Here is a 22,344-nt window from a genome sequence, read left to right as displayed (position 1 = left end):
CTCTTACTCTCTGTGCCTATGTCTCTGTCACTTTCTGTCTCTCTCTATTCATCTCCCCACCGACATCATATTACCTCACACATAAGCTTCTTATACTAAGAATGTCCTTTGTTCCTATAGCAACCAATCAGAGCTGCTATTAATAACCTGTAGGTCACAGCTCCATTGACTTTAATGGAGGCAGTTTTTTTGGATAGTAACTGTAAAGCGTGGGGTTAAATTTTCCTGTCAAAACATAGTCTGTGGCGTTTTCTGAGTCACAAGGGGTGTCTGTGCAAAATTTTGTGATTGTAAATGCGACGGTGCGGATTCCTTTTGCGGACATAGACACATACATACACACATACACACACACCTTTATATATTAGATTTGAAATTGTATTTTTTTTTTCTTTACTTGCAAAATTTATGAATTTTTCTTAGCATTACAATATTAACTCCATAAGTCCTTTCAGTGCATATTAAATTGCCACTAGGGAGAGGCCCATATTGAGTGATCATTGGGTTAAAGAGGACTAATCATCATGATTTTACTATATAAACTAAAGGCAGTGCTATACTGACACTATCATGCTGATTCTATACATACCTTTAGTTGTGAGATCGGATGTTTTCTTTCTGAAATATAGGCAAGTAAAGTTTTTATAATGCACTGTTATTTGATTGATAGGTACAATGAAACATCTAATAGGTGGGTCGGGTTTTGCTAGTTATTCCCGCCCCTGTCTGCCTGCCTGGCCTTCCTCCCTCCTGTCGTTCCTCCCTCCTGTCTTTCCTCCCTCCTGTCTTTCCTCCCTCCTGTCTTTCCTCCCTCCTGTCTTTCCTCCCTCCTGTCGTTCCTCCCTCCTGTCGTTCCTCCCTCCTGTCTTTCCTCCCTCCTGTCTTTCCTCCCTCCTGTCGTTCCTCCCTCCTGTCGTTCCTCCCTCCTGTCTTTCCTCCCTCCTGTCTTTCCTCCCTCCTGTCTTTCCTCCCTCCTGTCTTTCCTCCCTCCTGTCGTTCCTCCCTCCTGTCGTTCCTCCCTCCTGTCTTTCCTCCCTCCTGTCTTTCCTCCCTCCTGTCTTTCCTCCCTCCTGTCTTTCCTCCCTCCTGTCGTTCCTCCCTCCTGTCTTTCCTCCCTCCTGTCTTTCCTCCCTCCTGTCTTTCCTCCCTCCTGTCTTTCCTCCCTCCTGTCTTTCCTCCCTCCTGTCTTTCCTCCCTCCTGTCTTTCCTCCCTCCTGTCTTTCCTCCCTCCTGTCTTTCCTCCCTCCTGTCTTTCCTCCCTCCTGTCTTTCCTCCCTCCTGTCTTTCCTCCCTCCTGTCTTTCCTCCCTCCTGTCTTTCCTCCCTCCTGTCGTTCCTCCCTCCTGTCGTTCCTCCCTCCTGTCGTTCCTCCCTCCTGTCTTTCCTCCCTCCTGTCTTTCCTCCCTCCTGTCTTTCCTCCCTCCTGTCTTTCCTCCCTCCTGTCTTTCCTCCCTCCTGTCTTTCCTCCCCTTCCTCCTCCCCCTGTAATAACAGAGACAGGGAGAAGAAGGACGAGCAGGAGACAAGGACGGGAATCACTTTCAGAACCTCACCCACCTATTAGATATTCTGTAGCTGCTATCAATCAACAGTGTATTTCACAAACTTTACTTGCCTGTATTTCAGAAACTATACATCCGATCTCACAACTAAAGGCATGTATGGCATCAGTATGATAGCGCCAGTATAGCACTGGCTTTAGGTTATATTGGAAAATCCTGGTAGGTGGGCCTCTTTAAATATATAAAATAAGCTCCCCCTACTGGTGACTTTAGGAAGCAAGAAACTTTTCATATAATTGTGAATATGTAGGAAGTCTAGAACTTTATGATAGATATGTTATTGAATTTGCTCCAAATTGAAGACTGATGTATGAAAACAAAAAAAGTGATATGCATATTCACTTTAAATGTGTGTGACATTGTAAGCAAATCACTCGGATCCTAGGTGGCAGTGAATAGCAAATTAGACAGAAAGGAACCACCTAGTACCTGTCACTAAGTTTTTCTGTAGGATTTCAAGCCACTGGGCAAGGCTAAAGAAATTGCATGCTGAAAATTATGCAAGGAATGTCCCAGCACCTATAGTGCTGGCAGAATGCTGATGAAGATTATCCATCCAGAGGGTGAATGGCAAGTTACCGAGCCTGACAATCCGAAAAATTCTTGGACTAATTAGACTGATATGTGCACTAGAAAAGTGTTGACTTGTGTGGGAACAGAGCAGCAAAGAATGTACTTTACTATGGGTTTTATGTGGGAACAAATTAGGTACACCCCACTGAGACGAGGTTTCTTTTCTTGCAGGACACGACTTTTGTGCAGACGGATATCAGTGCGGAGAAAACTCAGAATGTAGGAACTGGATCACAAAAGCCACATGCGAATGTCGGAACGGGTTCGTCCCCATCCAAGGTGACCCGACCTATTGTGAAGGTAGGAACCCAAACTTATCTGATATAATCAATGTCTATATTTTGTGTGTGACACGCGCTTCACCCCGCAGTCAGGACCCGAGAGGCAGTCAATGGCCGTGCTCGGAGGATGATTGTGTATATATTTGTAGAAAATGATAGTGCTGGGGGAATCCAGAAATAAATTGGATGTTAACCCGGAGAGAAATGTTGATGCTCTTGTTGCACTCGTAGAAGTAGAATTGAAAATCTCTTCTTGGGAGGTCTATTTTCTTTCAATAGTCTAATATCTCGGTTTATGCCGGTACCTGTGTAATTACCGGGGAGGTCACCGCAGACACAGATGATATTGTAACCGCGAGCTGGAGACAAAAACTGTAATTGTTCTTTTCTTCTATTAACTTGTAGCATTGGAAACAGAAATGTGGTTTCATCAGTAATAACAGGAAGACGTGTTCTGTGTGTTACTTGTATCTGAATCGATGAGCCGAAATATTATAACCACTCACAATGCCACCTGTCAGGGTATCACGATGTGACAGCAGGGGGCTCCTATACTGTCCTCACGCTAGGGGATCCTAGGCTATTCCTGATCTTTGGATTACTCCTGGAGGTGGAGATGCAGAATCCCATGCCTTACTATTCTCCTAATAAGATCTAATCTGTTACCCCCCAAATCAGGGAAGGAAGGGGCAGAAATGTGACGGAAACACCGATTAAGGCAAAACCAAAACTCGGACACTGCAAACTTCCAGGAACAAAAACTGTAAGAGACTAAGGAGAAAAGTAAGAGCAGGAAGGTAGCAACAAAAAGACAACAAGAGTTGACACCACAAACACTTATCTGGCAACAATGGCACCAGTCAGGGGTGGGATATGTTAGTGTCACGATGTGACTGCAAGGGGCTCCTATACTGTCCCTCGCGCTAGGGGACCCTAGGCTATCCCTGATCTTTGGATTACTCCTGAAGGTGGAGATGCCAGAGTCCCGTGCCTTACTGTTCTTCTGACCAGATCTAATCTGTGACCAACCCCCATCAGGGAGGGAAGGGGCAGAAATGTGATGGAAACACAGATTAAGGCAAAACCAAAACTTAGACACTGCAAACTAGCAGGAACAAACTGTAAGACACTAAGGAAAAACGCAAGTGCAGGAAGGCAGCAATAAAAAGTCCACAAGGGTTAGCACCACAACTGCTCACAGCTATAATGCACAACAACCACCAGTAAGCATGGATCACAACACCTCACCAGACTAGTATAGAGAAGCTATAGCTGGCATTAATGCCCCACAGCATATTATAACCACTCACAGGAGATGGAAATGGTAATTATCTTGCAACAATGGCACCAGTCAAGAGGTGGGATATGTAAGTGTCACGATGTGACAGCAGGGGGCTCCTATACTGTCCCTCACGCTAGGGGACCCTAGCCTATCCCTGACCTTTGGATTACTCCTGAAGGTGGAGATGCCCGACTCCCGTGCCTTACTGTTCTCTTGACCAGATCTAATCTGTTACCCCCGCCATCAGGGAAGGAAGGGGCAGAAATGTGATGGAAACACAGATTAAGGCAAAACCAAAACTCAGACACTGCAAATTCGCAGGAACAAAAAATGTGAGACACTAAGGCGAAAAGAAAAAGCAGGAAGGCAGCAACAAAAAGTTAACAAGGGTTAGCACCACAACTGCTCACAGCTATAATGCACAACAACCACCAGTAAGCCTGGATCAGAGCACCTCACTAAACCAGTATAGAGAAGCAATAGCTGGCATGAATGGAACAGTCCAGCCAGCATATATAGGAGGGGAGAAAATGTGACTGGCTTCCCCACAGCATATTATAACCACTCACAGGAGATGGAAATGACGTGAATTATCTGGCAACAATGGCACCTGTCAGGGGTGGGATATGTTGACTGCAGGGGGCTCCTATACTGTCCCTCATGCTAGGGGACTCTAGGGTACTCCTGACCTTTGGATTACCGCTGAAAGTGGAGACACCTGAGTCCTGTGCCTTACTGTTCTCCTGACCAAATCTAATCTGTTATTCCCCATCAGGGAAGGAAGAGGCAGAAGTGTGACGGAAATAAAAATTATGACAGACAGGGGAAATCAAAATTCAGACACACTGCAAACTCACAGGAACAAACCGTAAGAGACTAAGGAGGAAATCAAGAGCAGGAAGGCAGCAATAAAAATTCAACAGAGTTAACACCTAAATGCTCACAGCAATAATACACAACAACCACCAGTAAGTCTGGATCGCAACACCTAACCAGGCCAGTATAGAGAAGCTATAGCTGGCATTAATGGAATAGGCTAGCCGGCATATATAGGAGGGCTGCGAATGTGAGTGGCTCCCCACAGCATGTGATCAAAGAGACTAATATATTATCTCATTCTACCACATTGAATTTCCCTTTTTCTAACATTCCCCATTATTTCCCCAATCATTTCCTTCCTTATCGTCTTCTCTGCCTACAGACCTACTTTTCTTACCGCCTTTATTTTATTTCCCTTAGTATCTTACCTGCAGTAACTTCCTTCATTCCTTGCTATACTTCCTTCTTCCATTCCATTTATTATCATCATGTCTTTTTCACATTCTCTTATTTATCTCCTTTGATTCCTTACCTCGTACCATTTTTCTGCTCTCCATTAATTTAATCCTTCCCACGATGCCTTCTTTTTTTAACCCTTGATCCTTTTCTTATATATCAATTTCCATTAAATTAATCTTTTGAACCCTCCATTTGTTTCATCCTTCAATCCTTCCAATTCATAATAACATTCCATTATTTTCTTCCTCCCTTGCCAACCTACAGTCCTCCCCTCCTTCTTTCCCTCCATGTCCTCACCCTCCAGTCCTTCTTTTCCACCTTCCAGTCCTTTCATTCTTTCTTCATCACTCTTCTTCCTTCCTTCCTTTTTCTTTCTTTCTTTCTCGTTTTCTTTCTCGTTCTCTTTATTTCTCGCTTTCTTTCTCTTTTTTTTCTTTGTTTCTACCTTCCATCCTACCTCTTGTTCCTTCCTTTCCTTCTTTTATCCTTACTTTCATTCTTTTTTCCTTCCTTCTTTCCTCTTTTCTCCTATCTTCCTTCCTACCCTCCATTCCTTCCCTCCCTCATCATACTCAACCTCCAGTCCTTTCTTCCTTCTTTTCCACCCTCCAGTTCTTTCTTTCTTTTTCTTTCTTTCTCTTCCTTCCTTCCCACCCTCCAATCTTTCCTTTCCTGCGATCATTTTTTCCTTCCTTCCTATCCTCTATTCCTCCCTTACTTTCCACACTTTATTCCTTTTGAATCTTCCTTGATACCATTCCTTCTTCCATTGCACTCACCTTCCATTACTTTTAGTGTTCTTTCTTTCCTTTCTTCTCACCCTTGAATCCTATACTCCTTTCCACCCTTTATTCCTTTCTTCCTCTCCACTCTTTCTTCCTTTCCTGTCTTCCCTGCCCTGTCTCCTCCTTTCTTTCCCTCACTCTTCCTTCCATGTCATTCTTCTCCTTCCTGTCCGTTACACTTCAGACCCTCCATGTTTTCTTCTTCTTGTTTTCTCTTCCTTTGTGTTGTATTCTGTGTGTTGTCTTCTTGTGTCTTACCCTTACTAGACTTCGGTCCAGGCATTGTGACTTCTTGTGTCTTACCCTTACTAGACTTCGGTCTAGGCATTGTGACTTCTTGTGTCTTACCCTTACTAGACTTCGGTCCAGGCATTGTGACTTCTTGTGTCTTACCCTTACTAGACTTCGGTCCAGGCATTGTGACTTCTTGTGTCTTACCCTTACTAGACTTCGGTCCAGGCATTGTGACTTCATGTGTTTTACCCTTACTAGACTTCGGTCCAGGCATTGTGCCTTCTTGTGTCTTACCCTTACTAGACTTCGGTCTAGGCATTGTGACTTCTTGTGTCTTACCCTTACTAGACTTCGATCCAGGCATTGTGACTTCTTGTGTCTTACCCTTACTAGACTTCGGTCCAGGCATTGTGACTTCTTGTGTCTTACCCTTACTAGACTTCGGTCCAGGCATTGTGACTTCTTGTGTCTTACCCTTACTAGACTTCGGTCCAGGCATTGTAACTTCTTGTGTCTTACCCTTACTAGACTTCGGTCTAGGCATTGTGACTTCTTGTGTCTTACCCTTACTAGACTTCGGTCCAGGCATTGTGACTTCTTGTGTCTTACCCTTACTAGACTTCGGTCCAGGCATTGTGACTTCTTGTGTCTTACCCTTACTAGACTTCAGTCCAGGCATTGTGACTTCTTGTGTCTTACCCTTACTAGACTTCAGTACAGGCATTGTGACTTCTTGTGTCTTACCCTTACTAGACTTCGATCCAGGCATTGTGACTTCTTGTGTCTTACCCTTACTAGACTTCGGTCCAGGCATTGTGACTTCTTGTGTCTTACCCTTACTAGACTTCGGTCCAGGCATTGTGACTTCTTGTGTCTTACCCTTACTAGACTTCGGTCCAGGCATTGTGACTTCTTGCAGTAAATATCTGTCGCCTTCTCTTTATACCCAGTGATGAGTATATTTAGCTCCTTGGCCCTTGTTGGGTCTTTGCCTTAAGCTTGTCCTTTGGGGCCCATTCCTCTCCGGGGTCTGCATATCTCTATGCACAGCTCAGTCTATTTCTTTATTGTCTTGAATTGTGACTTTTTTTTTTATTACCTAGAGAAAAGTCTTAATTTTTTTTCCGAGTTGCTTACAATGGTTCCCTATTGGGAAAATAAAGACTGAATAGAATTTTGTTTCCTGAGCCGATTGACTACAACACACAATAGGTTCATGCGGAGAAATGATTTCTGATTGCAGTACATGAATGGGAATTCTCTCTAATTAATGAGAATTAACGGCCAGACCGTTTTGTTACTGGAGCGTTTTTCACAATACAGACCTGCCAGAAAGCCTCCTGCACCTGGCTGCCGGGGAAGAAATGTATCGCTGAACGTGTCAGAACTGATCGGCTGTGTACACGGATACAGCACCAGACCAAATATAGATGAAGTGCCATTGTTTCACACAATTGTCCCATGTGGCTTCCTTTACTGAGCTCCTTGGTTCCATTGTTCTGTCTAATTCTGCCTCTGCACAGCGAGCGTTCTGTGCCCAGAGAACACAAGAGGGACATTGTATCAATGGGGCTAAGCTTCAACATGACAGCCTATAAAAAAAGACATTTGCAAACATTTTATTGCCCTAATGTAACCTTGTAAATAGTTTTTTGTTATCGTTATTAATGCAATCTAATGTATTTCCATTGTTGCAAACTACTAGCAGAAGGGTGGCCACAAAATTTCACCCTCCACCCCCATTATCGCTTTATCTCAGAACAATGCGAGGGCGCAGCGAGTACCTGCCCAGCTGCCGGCAAGCTAGATGGATAAAGCATCCAAGAGCCGCCTTGACATCTATATAGGTGCTGCATGTTCCTAAGCAGAGTGCAGAAATAATCACCTGTTGTGCTCTGCATAGGCAGCAACTAAATTTAAAAAGCTCTAAATATAATGAAGGGAGCTTTGTCATTGCAATAGCTGCCTATACAGAACAGAAAAGGTGATGACAAACTCATCTGGACTGTGGCGCTCTACGTAGGCAGTAACTGAGTTGATATACTCCACGGTGCTCTCTTAATGCTCCCCATCTCCCCTCTCACTTGTGGTTTTGTGAGAAGAGATGGAGGAATGCTATCATCAATTTAAAAAGTATCCCCTGTAAAAAAAAGAACAAAAAAAAAACAAACGTTATAATAAAAATTTTAGATACTTTTTTGAACCTGAGCTAGACTTTGGCCTAGAGATAGGGATAAGGATAGGACTAAGATTAGGGATAGGTCTAGAGTTAAAACTAGTGTTAGGTCTCAGGTTTAGCTAGTGTTAGGGTTAAACCAAGGGTTAGGGCTATACTATGGGTTAGGGTTAGGGATAGGCCTGGAGTTAAAACTAGGGTTAGGGCTATACTATGGGTTAGGGTTAGGCCTGGAGTTAAAACTAGGGTTAAGGCTATACTGTGGGTTAGGGCTAGGGCTTAGCTGGGGTTAGGGATAGGTCTAGGGTTTAAATTGGGGTTAGGGCTAAGGTTTAGTTAGGGCTATGGTTAAAACTAAGGTTGAAGTTATACTATTGGTTAGAGCTTAGCTAGGGTTAGAGATAGGTCTAGGTTAAAACTAGGGTTATGACTATACTGTGAGTTAATAATAGAATTTAGAGATGGGTCTATGGTTTAAACTAGGGTTAGGGAAAGGTCTGGGGTTAAAACTAGGGTTAAGGCTATACTATGGGTTAGGGTTAGGGATAGGCCTGGAGTTAAAACTAGGGTTAAGGCTATACTATGGTTTAGGGTTAAGGATAGACCTGGAGTTAAAACTAGGGTTAAGGCTATACTGTGGGTTAGGCCTAGGGCTTAGCTAAGGTTAGGGCTAGATCTAGGGTTAAAACTAGGCTTAAGGCTAAGCTTTGTGTTAGTCATCAGATTATTGATAGGTCTAGGCTTTATACTGGGGTTAGGACTAAAATTTAAGTAGGGATAGGTCTAACCTTAAAACTGGACTTAAGGTTATATTATTGGATAGGGTTTAGCTAGGGTGAGGGATATGTCTAGGGTTTAAACTAGGATTAAGGCTATACTTTGGGTTAGTAAAAGGATTAGGGATAGGTCTAGACTTAAAACTAGGGTTAGGGCTAAAGGGATAGGGTTAAGGTTATACTATGGGTTAGGGTTTAGCTAGGATTTAGGGATAGGTGTAGGCTTAAAACTAGGGTTATGGCTATACTTTGGGATAGTATTCGGATTATAGGTCTAAGGTTTAAACTAGGGTTAGGGCTAGGGTTAAGGTTATACTGTTGGTTGGGACTATGGTTAGGGATAGGTCTAGGGTTAGAATTACAGTTAGGGCTAAACATTACCCTAGGGTTGGGGATAGAACTAGGGTTAAGTTTATACTGTTGGTTGAGACTAGGCTTAGGGATAGGTCTAGGGTTAGAATTACAGTTAGGGCTAAACATTACCCTAGGGTTGGGGATAGAACTAGGGTTCAGTTTATACTGTTGGTTGGGACTAGGCTTAGGGATAGGTCTAGGGTTAGAACTACAGTTAGGGCTAAACATTACCCTAGGGTTGGGGATAGAACTAGGGTTAAGGTTATACTGCTGGTTGGGACTAGGCTTAGGGATAGGTCTAGGGTTAGAACTACAGTTGGGGCTAAACATTACCCTAGGGTTGGGGATAGAACTAGGGCTAAGGTTATACTGTTGGCTGGGACTAGGCTTAGGGCTAGGTCTAGGGTTAGGGCTAAACATTACCCTAGGGTTGGGGATAGAACTAGGGTTAAGGTTATATTGTTGGTTGGGACTAGGCTTAGGGCTAGGTCTAGGGTTAGGGCTAAACATTACCCTAGGGTTGGGGATAGAACTAGGGTTAAGTTTATACTGTTGGTTGAGACTAGGCTTAGGGATAGGTCTAGGGTTAGAACTACAGTTAGGGATAAACATTACCCTAGGGTTGGGGATAGAACTAGGGTTAAGTTTATACTGTTGGTTGGGACTAGGCTTAGGGATAGGTCTAGGGTTAGAACTACAGTTAGGGCTAAACATTACCCTAGGGTTGGGGATAGAACTAGGGTTAAGGTTATACTGCTGGTTGGGACTAGGCTTAGGGATAGGTCTAGGGTTAGAACTACAGTTGGGGCTAAACATTACCCTAGGGTTGGGGATAGAACTAGGGCTAAGGTTATACTGTTGGTTGGGACTAGGCTTAGGGCTAGGTCTAGGGTTAGGGCTAAACATTACCCTAGGGTTGGGGATAGAACTAGGGTTAAGGCTATACTGTTGGTTGGGACTAGGCTTAGGGCTAGGTCTAGGGTTAGGGCTAAACATTACCCTAGGGTTGGGGATAGAACTAGGGTTAAGGTTATACTGTTGGTTGGGACTAGGCTTAGGGACAGGTCTAGGGTTAGAACTAGAATTAGGGCTACATATTACCCTAGGGTTAGGGATAGAACTAGGGTTAAGGTTATACTGTTGGTTGGGACTAGGCTTAGGGATAGGTCTAGGGTTAGAACTAGAATTAGGGCTTCATATTACCGTAGGGTTAGGGCTATGGTATTAATACAAAAAGTAAAATTTTTCAATGTATAACTTTATTTTTAAAATTTTATGTTGGATTTCAGAAAAGAAAAAAATAGAAAATAACTGGGGGGTCAGAGAGGAAACTATTATGACATCAGTATTTTCTTAGAATACAATGCGTGAGGTTGGGGGATAAAGGGTTCAATACTGGACTGGTGGATAGGAGTCGGGTGATGGCCGCCCACACTACACCACTGGATAAAACCAAAACTATTGAAGGATACCACAATGCCAAAGCTGCATCCGCGGCCCATAGTACGCTATTAGGCCACTTCGCTTTGGATAAACTTAACCTTTTTTTTTTATGTACTGTCCCTTTAAATTTGTTACTATCCCTTTAATTATGTTAAACAACTACTAATAATGCAGTTGGCTCGTCACATGAGTGAAGTGTGTGACTTTTCATGGCTGGGTGTTTTTTTTTGTTAATTCTTCCATAGTGTGACTGCATCACAGACGGAGCCCGCATTGTGGCGGGGAGCGGTGTAATTCCGTATGACGGAGGTTAATTGGCTCATTATAAGTGTCATGTATTTCACGCCGCTCACTTGACTCCAGTCACTTGGATTAATAATTCCTCTGTTCATTTCCCCGCTGCACATCACAGTGATGTATACATTATATCCATACCACTATCTATTACTCTGCCCTCGTATTTTCGCTGCCGCGGATGTAGCAGAGCTGCCTTTGCTCATTGCAGCAAAACTGCGTAAATCTAATGACAATGTGTTAGTAAAACAAATGTCTAATTGGGGAAAAATCTACTTCTGCGCTTACACGCACAGTTTTGCTATTGACCTGTCACGATTAATGAGGAATTTTTATTTAAAGAAACGATAGCAGAAAATGGCCCAAAAACTGCTTCTATAGAGACCATACTGGCGCTTTAAATCTAAGGCCCCCGCTTCTGGTATTATACTCACCTGCCGCCGGTTTCACCTTTTTCGGCACCACACTGGTCACGTTGTGCCGTCTTGTGCTCGTAACTTCTGTTACGTCACAAGTGCTCATTACAAATCTATGAGAGCCAAAACGAGGCTCTCATAGACTTGTATTAAGTTGTGACTTCTGGCGAACTCCACAAAACACCGCAGCTGCCGCCAAGTCATAAATTGCTAGAAAAACATCAAGATGGCAGCAGGTGAGTATAAGACAGGGGGTAGGTGATTTAAAGCACCACTCCAGATGGGATTGAAAAAACACTGGAGTGGGGCGTTAAGCCACAAATTGTTTTCTATCAAGCTATAGTGCTCACATATAACCGCCCTACTCTTCTGAAATAGAATTTCCATACATTGTTCATCTGTACTTAAATAATACTTTCATACAGTGAATAATGCACTACTCAAATAATACTGCCATAGTGTAGTTTACCAGTACTGCCATATAGTGCTTCAATAATACTATCATACTGTGCTTCAATAATACTGCCGTATGGTGCTTTAATAATACTGCGATACTGTGCTTCAGTAATACTGCCATATTGTCCTCCAATAATACTGCCATATTGTGCTTCAATAATACTGCCGTATAATGCTTCAATAATAATGCCATATTGTGCTTCAATAATACTGCCATATAGTGCTTCAATAATAATGCCATATTGCGCTTCAATAATACGGACTTATAGTGCTTCAAAAATACTGCCATATTGTGCTTTAATAATACTACCGTATAGTGCTTCAATAATACTGCCATATGGTGCTTTAATAATACTGCGATACTGTGCTTTAGTAATACTGCCATATTGTCCTTCAATAATACTGCCATATTGTCCTTCAATAATACTTCTATATTGTGTTTCAATAATACTGCCGCATAGTGCTTCTATAATACTGCCATATTGTGCTTCAATAATACTGCCGTATAGTGCTTCAATAATACTGCCGTATAGGGCTTCAATAATACTGCCGTATAGGGCTTCAATAATACTGCTGTATAGTGCTTCAATAATACTGCCATAGTGAGATTCAATAATACTGCCATATTGTGCTTCGATAATACTGCCTTTTAGTGCTTCAACAATACTGACAAATAGTGCTTCAATAATATTGTTATACGTAATACAGTTTGATGTTCCTAATGTCCTGATGAAGGGTATAGTCAGTCCCTGAAACGCGTTGACCTGACCTTTGAAAGAAATAAAGAAATGGAATAATCAGTTCTTGTCATTGGTGATAGCGCGGCATGCAACCTTCTCATTCTCTTGTACACAACTTATTTGTAGAGCTGGGACTCCAAAGATCCACCCATTCAGGAATATGAGATGGAGGAAAATGGAACAAACTCAAAAGATTTTTAGAATATATGGTAACCCCTCCAAATCCCAAAATGTAGCAGAAAGGGAAGGGAAAATCACAAACAAACAGCAGCGAAAAGCAAGAGAGTATTCAGGAAGGTAATCCTTATCTGAAGAGCTGGGACTCCAAACATCCACACATCCGGGAATATAGTTAGCAGAGAAAGCTGGTGAAAGGGGAGTATAAATAGCCCCTCCCGAGATGTGATAGGACAGATACAAAATAGAAAAGTGAGAACACCTGACTAGCTGGAAAGCACAGAAGAAACAAAGGCAAAAGAACCATCAGCAGTGGAGCAGAAACAGCTAAGGAAACTGAGCAAGCAGCAAAAGGTCCTGAGACCGAGGCATAACACAAATACTACCATCCAATGTTCCCATAATGCACAAAGTGTTCCAATTACTCTACAATACAGCACCAAATAGTGCACAAATATCGCTACCAATAACATGGTAAGGAGCAATGCTAAATGTTGTCACAAAGGTAACACATACATAATCTGCTTTATAGACCTTGCAATTAAAAAGTAATGTACTAACATCTTCCAGGGACGTCTTAGGAAAGAGGACGGTTTCCCCGTTCTCTATAATCTGCTCCGTCCACCTGCAGCATCTGCCTCCAGAGATTACATCTCCGGTCCCCGTGCACCGAGCGCTTACAAAGTGCGCAGCTTTTTATTTCTGAATTACACCAGATCCAATCTCGGGCAATTGAAACCTTTGAAACGGCACCTTGACTGCCGAAAAGGAAACTGTCAGTAAAAGCATTTAGCAGCGCGCCTGCTGCTGAGCGCCCGCTGGTAATTAAGTGTGATGGCATATAAGTAACGGGAGAGTTTTACTTTTTTTTTTTTGTTGTGAAGTGCGGCAGAGGGACGGGGTGCGGACACAATCTGCATCAGATACATGCTGCATGGGAGGCAGGAAATGATCCGTATTCTTCACTGCGAACCTCCTATATCCCCAGGGGCATATCCTCCTCACTTTACTCTAGTTTTTAATTTTTTTTGCAGCTTGTGCATAAGATCTTTAAAGATCTCATGCACTATTCTGGCGCGAACCAATGCCGTGAATTTTTTGCAAGCGAATTTGTAGCGGAAAATTTGCTACATTTTTGCCCTATGGACCGCAGCCTCAAAGCTACTAAATCTTTACAAATTTTTCCTATACCCTTGATATTGGCAGTGCAATGAGTGCTAGGTGCCCACATTTACCTTTCACGCACGTAGTTCAAGAGAGATTTCAGCAACGATACAACAGCAACATTGGAGTACAAGCCACCTGCTTGCAACCAGGGCTTGAAGGAACTGAAAACATCACTAGCCACCAGTCCAAGGAAGGAAGGGGTATATAAGCACCAAGAGAATACTGATAATCAGCAACTGGGTGGAAGTTGAGCTCCTGTTGGGACCAAAAAGGAGAGAGATGAATCCAGCAGGAAAGCCTATACCAATGAATCTGACAGCAAGAACAATGGAAAGTCAGGGAGCATTCTTCGCAGCCAAATGCCGTGACTGTCGATAACCAGAAACCATATGACTGTCTGTCACCTGTGACACACCCGTGACAATACAGTACATGTTTAGTAAAATTAGTTGTTTTTTTCACCAAAAATGCAGCAAGAAAAGTATGGCTGAACTTTTACACTTTCTCATTGCTTTCTATGGGGAAAAAATGCTGCAGAAAACGTAGAAAGAATTGACATTCTCTACGACAATGGATGTAAGCACTCACACCACCACTGTATAACTCGGACGAATATCTGATGTTTGATTGGATAGCCCTTGGACTAACGTTATACCGGATAGCCCTTGGACTAATGTTATACTGGATAGCCCTTGGACTAATGTTATATTAGATAGCCCTTGGACTAATGTTATACTGGATAGTCCTTGAACCAATGTTATACTGGATAGCCCTTGGACTAATGTTATACCGGATAGCCCTTGGACCAATGTTATACCGGATAGCCCTTAGATCAATGTTATACCGGATAGCCTTTGGACTAATGTTATACTAGATAGCCCTTGGACCAATGTTATTATGGATAGCCCTTGGACTAATGTTATACTGGATAGCCCTTGGACCAATGTTATACTGGATAGCCCTTGGACTAATGTTGTACCGGATAGCCCTTGGACCAATGTTGTACCGGATAGCCCTTGGACCAGTGTTATACCGGATAGCCCTTGGACTAATGTTATACCAGATAGCCCTTGAACCAATGTTATACCGGATAGCCTTTGGACTAATGTTATACTAGACAGCCCTTGGACTAATGTTATACCGGATAGCCCTTGGATCAATGTTATACTGGATAGCCCTTGGACTAATGTTATACTGCATAGCCCTTGGACTAATGTTGTACCGGATAGCCCTTGGACCAATGTTATACTGGATAGCCCTTGGACCAATGTTATACTGGATAGCCCTTGGACCAATGTTATACCAGATAGCCCTTGGACCAATGTTATACTGGATAGCCCTTGGACCAATGTTATACCGGATAGCCCTTGGACTAATGTTATACTAGATAGCCCTTGGACTAATGTTATACTGGATAGCCCTTGGACCAATGTTATACCGAATAGCCCTTGGACCAATGTTATATTGGATAGCCATTGGACCAATGTTATACCGGATAGCCCTTGGACTAATGTTATACTAGATAGTCCTTGGACTAATGTTATTATGGATAGCCCTTGGACTAATGTTATACTGGATAGCCCTTGGACCAATGTTATACTGGATAGCCCTTGGACTAATGTTGTACCGGATAGCCCTTGGACCAATGTTGTACCGGATAGCCCTTGGACCAATGTTATACCGGATAGCCCTTGGACTAATGTTATACCAGATAGCCCTTGAACCAATGTTATACCGGATAGCCTTTGGACTAATGTTATACTGCATAGCCCTTGGACTAATGTTGTACCGGATAGCCCTTGGACCAATGTTATACTGGATAGCCCTTGGACCAATGTTATACTGGATAGCCCTTGGACCAATGTTATACCAGATAGCCCTTGGACCAATGTTATACTGGATAGCCCTTGGACCAATGTTATACCGGATAGCCCTTGGACTAATGTTATACTAGATAGCCCTTGGACTAATGTTATACTGGATAGCCCTTGGACCAATGTTATATTGGATAGCCATTGGACCAATGTTATACCGGATAGCCCTTGGACTAATGTTATACTAGATAGTCCTTGGACTAATGTTATTATGGATAGCCCTTGGACTAATGTTATACTGGATAGCCCTTGGACCAATGTTATACTGGATAGCCCTTGGACTAATGTTGTACCGGATAGCCCTTGGACCAATGTTGTACCGGATAGCCCTTGGACCAATGTTATACCGGATAGCCCTTGGACTAATGTTATACCAGATAGCCCTTGAACCAATGTTATACCGGATAGCCTTTGGACTAATGTTATACTGCATAGCCCTTGGACTAATGTTGTACCGGATAGCCCTTGGACCAATGTTATACTGGATAGCCCTTGGACCAATGTTATACTGGATAGCCCTTGGACCAATGTTATACCAGATAGCCCTTGGACCAATGTTATACTGGATAGCCCTTGGACCAATGTTATACCGGATAGCCCTTGGACTAATGTTATACTAGATAGCCCTTGGACTAATGTTATACTGGATAGCCCTTGGACCAATGTTATACCGAATAGCCCTTGGACCAATGTTATATTGGATAGCCATTGGACCAATGTTATACCGGATAGCCCTTGGACTAATGTTATACTAGATAGTCCTTGGACTAATGTTATACCAGATAGCCCTTGGACTAATGTTATACCGGATAGCCCTTGGACCAATGTTATATTGGATAGCCCTTGGACCAATGTTATACCGGATAGCCCTTGGACTAATGTTATACTAGATAGCCCTTGGACTAATGTTATACTGGATAGCCCTTGGACCAATGTTATACCGAATAGCCCTTGGACCAATGTTATATTGGATAGCCATTGGACCAATGTTATACCGGGTAACCCTTGGACTAATGTTATACTAGATAGCCCTTGGACTAATGTTATACTAGATAGTCCTTGGACTAATGTTATACTGGATAGCCCTTGAACCAATGGTATACCGTATAGCCCTTGAACCAATGTTGTACCGGATTGCCCTTGAACCAATGTTATACCGGATAGCCTTTGAACCAATGTTATACCGGATAGCCCTTGAACCAATGTTATACCGGATAGCCTTTAGATCAATGTTATACCGGATAGCCCTTGGAGCAATGTTATACCGGATAGTCCTTGAACCAATGTTATACCGGATAGTCCTTGAACCAATGTTGTACCGGATAGCCCTTGGACCAATGTTATACCGGACAGTCCTTAGACTAATGTTATACCGGAGAGCCCTTGGACCAATGTTATACCGGATAGCCCTTGGACTAATGTTATACTAGATAGCCCTTGGACCAATGTTATACCGGATAGCCCTTGGACCAATGTTATACCGGATAGCCCTTGAACCAATGTTATACCGGATAGCCCTTGAACCAATGTTATACCGGATAGCCCTTGAACCAATGTTATACCGGATAGCCCTTGGACCAATGTTATACCGCACAGCCCTTGGACCAATGTTATACCGGATAGCCCTTGGACCAATGTTACACTGGATAGTCCTTGAATCAATGTTATACCAGATAGCCCTTGGACTAATGTTATACCGGATAGCCCTTGGACCAATGTTATACCAGAAGAGCCCTTGAACCGATGTTATACCGGATAGCCCTTGAACCAATGTTATACCGGATAGCCCTTGAACCAATGTTATACCGGATAGCCCTTGAACCAATGTTATACCGGATAGCCCTTGAACCAATGTTATACCGGATAGCCCTTGAACCAATGTTATACCGGATAGCCCTTGAACCAATGTTATACCGGATAGCCCTTGTACCAATGTTATACCGGATAGCCCTTGGAGCAATGTTATACCGGATAGCCTTTGGACCAATGTTATACCGGATAGCCCTTGGACCAATGTTCTACTGGATAGACCTTGAACGAATGTTATACCGGATAGCCCTTGGACCAATGTTATACCGGATAGCCCTTGGACCAATGTTATACCGGATAGCCCTTGGACCAATGTTATACTGGATAGCCCTTGAACCAATGTTATACCGGATAGCCCTTGGACCAATGTTATACCGGATAGCCCTTGGATCAATTTTATACCATGGGTGCTGATCAGCATTTTTTTTCATGCCAAATAGACATGGGAAAAAGTACAGCATGCTGCAAATAGCAGTGTAAATCAGAAAGTGTGCGCCCATACAAGTCTATGGGTGCGTGCAAGTTATTAGATGTCATCCAAAAGCATTCCAGTTTTCACAGACACATACGGTACATTGGAGAAGATAGAGAAATTTTTTCGTTTTAAAAATATTGACTTTTGCAGGATCTGTTTTTTTTTTTTTTTGTTTTTTTTTTTAACATTGGAGTCTATGGAAAAATGGATCCATTAACTGATTGCTATTTATCTTCCATTTGAAATGAATCCAATAAACAAAAAACGGATGATTAAATAGTAATCAGGTCAAATCCTGCAAAAAACAATTTTTTCAAAACAAAAAAGTTGAGTTTTCACAACTTTTTGCCAACGGATCTGTTCTAACGGATGATTACCGGACGTGTGAGCTGACACTCTGCCCTGATTTAGAGTGTTGTCTGCATAATCGTCCCGATTCCCTGACATAATGGAACATACACCCGTGTGACCGCAGTCTAGAGGATTAAATGCTCACGTGTCCCGGGATGTGGTGAACAGAGAGACATCCCCCTTTAATTTGTTTTTAGGGGGCTCCTCCTGTCCTCTGTTTACCCTTTTGTTCCTCACCTGGTTCTTAACGTTTAATTTGGCATTTTAGAAATGGGAATTCATGATTGAAAAATGACGTCTCGGAAACGTCGGCGTGTTAGCAGTAAAAATCGCAAAACTATCGACGTGCAGAAATTAAGATCCATAGTGTAATCTGGCGCCGAAGATGAATGCGGACGATTCTGCCCCGAAACTTTAATATTTCATGAGTGTAATCTGAACATGCTTGTTAGATGGGGAGACGATGGATATCATCCTCGCGTTTCTCATCTCTGGCTCGGCGGGCGCGATGACTAAAGTCAGGAGAGAACTTGCTCCATGGAACGCTCCATCCATCGCTCCCAAATAATGAGCGTTTGATTAAAAAAAAACTCTGGGTGAAATATTAGGGCGTTAAGGCTTAACGGGGGGGTACAATAGCAGGGGGCAAAAATGTAAAAACAAAATAGTGCCTTGTGAAAGTATTCGGCCCCCTTGAATTTTTCAACCTTTTCCCACATTTCAGGCTTCAAACATAAAGATAAAAATGTTAATGTGCCAGTGAAGAATCAACAACAAGTGGACACGATTGTGAAGTTGAACGAAATTTATTGCTTATTTTAAACTTTTTAAAAAATAAATAACTGAAAATTGGGGTGTGCAATATTATTCATCCCCTGTAAGTTAATACTTTGTAGTGCCCCCTTTTGCTGCGATTACAGCACAAGTCTCTTGGAGTATGTGTCTATCAGATTTGCACATTGAGAGACTGAAATTCTCGCCCATTCTTTGTGAGGTTGGATGGAGGCGTTTGTGAACAGCAGTTTTCACCTCTTTCCACAGATTCTCGATTGGGTTCAGGTCTGGACTGTGACTTGGCCATTCTAACACCTGGATACGTTTATTTGTGAACCATTCCATTGTAGATTTTGCTATATGTTTGGGATCATTGTCTTGTTGGAAGACAAATCTCCGTCCCAGTCTCAGGTCTTTTGCAGACTCCAACAGGATTTCTTTAAGAATGGTCCTGTAGTTGGCTCCATCCATCTTCCCATCAATTTTAACCATCTTCTCTGTCCCTGCTGAAGAAAAGCAGGCCCAAACCATGATGCTGCCACCACCATGTTTCACAGTGGGGATGGTGTGTTCAGGGGGATGAGCTGTGTTGGTTTTATGCCAAACATATCATTTGGCATTGTGCCCAAATAGTTCGATTTTGGTTTCATCTGAACAGAGCACCTTCTTCCACATGTTTGGTGTCTCCCAGGTGGCTTGTGGCAAACTTTAATGACACTTTTTATGGATATCTTTGAGAAATGGCTTTCTTCTTGCCACTCTTCCATAAAGGCCAGATTTGTGCAGCGTACGACTGATTGTTGTCCTATGGACAGACTCTCCCACCTCAGCTGTAGATCTCTGCAGTTCATCCAAAGTGATCATGGGCCTCTTGGCTGCATCTCTGATCAGTCTTCTCCTTGTGTGAGATGATAGTTTGGATGGACGGCCGGGTCTTGGTAGATTTGCAGTGGTATGATGCTCCTTCCATTTCAATATGATCGCTTGCACAGTGCTTCTTGGGATGTTTAAAGTTTTGGAAATCTTTTTGTAACCAAATCCGGCTTTAAACTTCTCCACAACAGTATCACGGACCTGCCTGTTGTGTTCCTTGGTCTTCATGATGCTATCTGTGCTTTACACAGAACAGTGAGACTATCACAGAGCAGGTGCATTTATACGGAGACTTGATTACACACAGGGGCTTATATCTATCATCATCAGTCATTTAGGACAACATTGGATCATTCAGAGATCCTCAATGAACTTCTGGAGTGAGTTTACTGCACTGAAAGTAAAGGGGATGAATAATATTGCACCCCACAATTATCAGTTATTTATTTTATTTTTTTAAGTTTAAAATAAGCAATACATTTCGTTCACCTTCACAATTGTGTCCACTTGTTGTTGATTCTTCACCAGAACATTAAAATTTTATCTTTTATGTTTGAAGCCTGAAATGTGGGAAAAGGTTGAAAAATTCAAGGGGGCCGAATACTTTTGGAAGGCACTGTATATGTTTATGGTGAAACAGAAGTGAAGAGTTTTCCATCTTTGGGGACATCTTTGTTTTATGTATTTGAGGGTAAAATAAATTTTTGTAATTTATTAATTTGCTCACAATCTAATTTCCCTATGAGTATGCCTTTTAATACTGAAGAAGGAAATAAGAGGAAACTCTCAAAAACATAGGGAGGATATACAAACTCCTTGCAGATCTTGTCCTTGGTGGGATCTGAAACAAGGACGCCAGCGTTGAAAGGCTTCAGTGCTGGTTGGGTTTCATTATGAAATATTTCATAGTTTCCTTTTTATAGCCTCTTTGTTGCACTATGTGTTGGCTGCAAAATGAGTTAACTGAGGATCCATCAGTGAGCACATTCTGACGGTTCAACAGGCAAATTTGCAGCTCTCATCTGTCTTCTTCTTAGCTTCTCTCAGCTGATTGAAGACCACAGACCACATCAAAGATGAATGTGATGGGAAATAATGAGTTTGTATGATTTTTAGCCTCCTTGTTGCACTGTGTGTTGTTGGCACGCAAAATGAGTTAATATCAGTGAGCACCCTTCTGAGTTTCTAACTCTCATCTGTCCTTTTCTGAGCTCCTCTCAGCTACGTGATGACCACAGCTCACATCAAAATGTGTTTGTAAATGCAAAATGATAAAACATTTTTAATGGAACCCAATTGCAAATATGATTTTTAGCCTCAAATACATGCATTTAAGAAAAGTCAAACTGTCTTTTTGATTGGATATATACTGTCTGTAGGTGGAATTCCTACTATTGCAAACTGCTTTCCCAAAACATTAATATATATATATTATATATATATATATATATATATATATATATATATATATATATATATATATATATATATATATATATTTTCACATGCCCCATTAGGGAATTGATTTGATATAAATACACATGGTGTAATGCCTCATTTCCCCTGTGGTGGCGCTACAGGAAATCCAAACCCTCACTGACAGCTTCATCTAAAGTTGAGGGTCCAGGGAAGAGGACACTGTGATGTGATTATGGCCAAGAAAGCCGACTTATCCATAGGGGACAAAGGCTCCTAACAGGTGACATACATTGACTGATGACTGGCAATGCAAAAAGTTAAAAAAATATTACCAAGTATATAAGATGATGATATTAATAATAATAATAATAATAATAATAATAATAATAATAATAATAATAATATTACCAAGTGGGTAAATAATAATAATAATTACCCACTTGGTAATTGTATTATTATTATTATTATTATTATTATTATTAATAATAATATATTTTTATTTATTTAGTTACCCACTTGGTAATTGTTTTAATAATAATAATGATAGTAATAATAATAATAATTTTATATTTATTTTTATTTATTAGTTACCCACTTGGTAATATTATTTTTTATTATTATTATTATTATTATTATTATTATTATTATTATGTGAGTAACTAATAATAATAAAAAAAGATTTCTGCAAACTAAAGGAAGGGGTTAAGTAAGAAATTCTGCTGCATGTAAACCTGGTGCATAGAAAATCGGAGGTGTTGCCCATTGCAAGATCATTT

The 22,344-nt window shown here is 41.8% G+C and overlaps 1 protein-coding gene across 1 annotated transcript in view; it reads left to right on the top strand.

Moving 5' to 3' along the window:
• Positions 1-22,344, top strand: part of NELL1 (neural EGFL like 1) — a 784,769-nt gene that overhangs the window by 287,184 nt on the left and 475,241 nt on the right. The window contains exon 13 of the mRNA XM_075325359.1: positions 2,306-2,434. Coding sequence (XP_075181474.1) covers positions 2,306-2,434 — 129 coding nt within the window. The remainder of the gene's footprint in view (positions 1-2,305; positions 2,435-22,344) is intronic.

The sequence above is a fragment of the Anomaloglossus baeobatrachus genome, chromosome 10 (assembly GCF_048569485.1).
Source record: "Anomaloglossus baeobatrachus isolate aAnoBae1 chromosome 10, aAnoBae1.hap1, whole genome shotgun sequence".
Classification (NCBI taxonomy): domain Eukaryota; kingdom Metazoa; phylum Chordata; class Amphibia; order Anura; family Aromobatidae; genus Anomaloglossus; species Anomaloglossus baeobatrachus.
The sequence above is the reverse complement of the archived record's forward strand: the minus strand, read 5'-3'. Positions and strand labels throughout refer to the sequence as shown.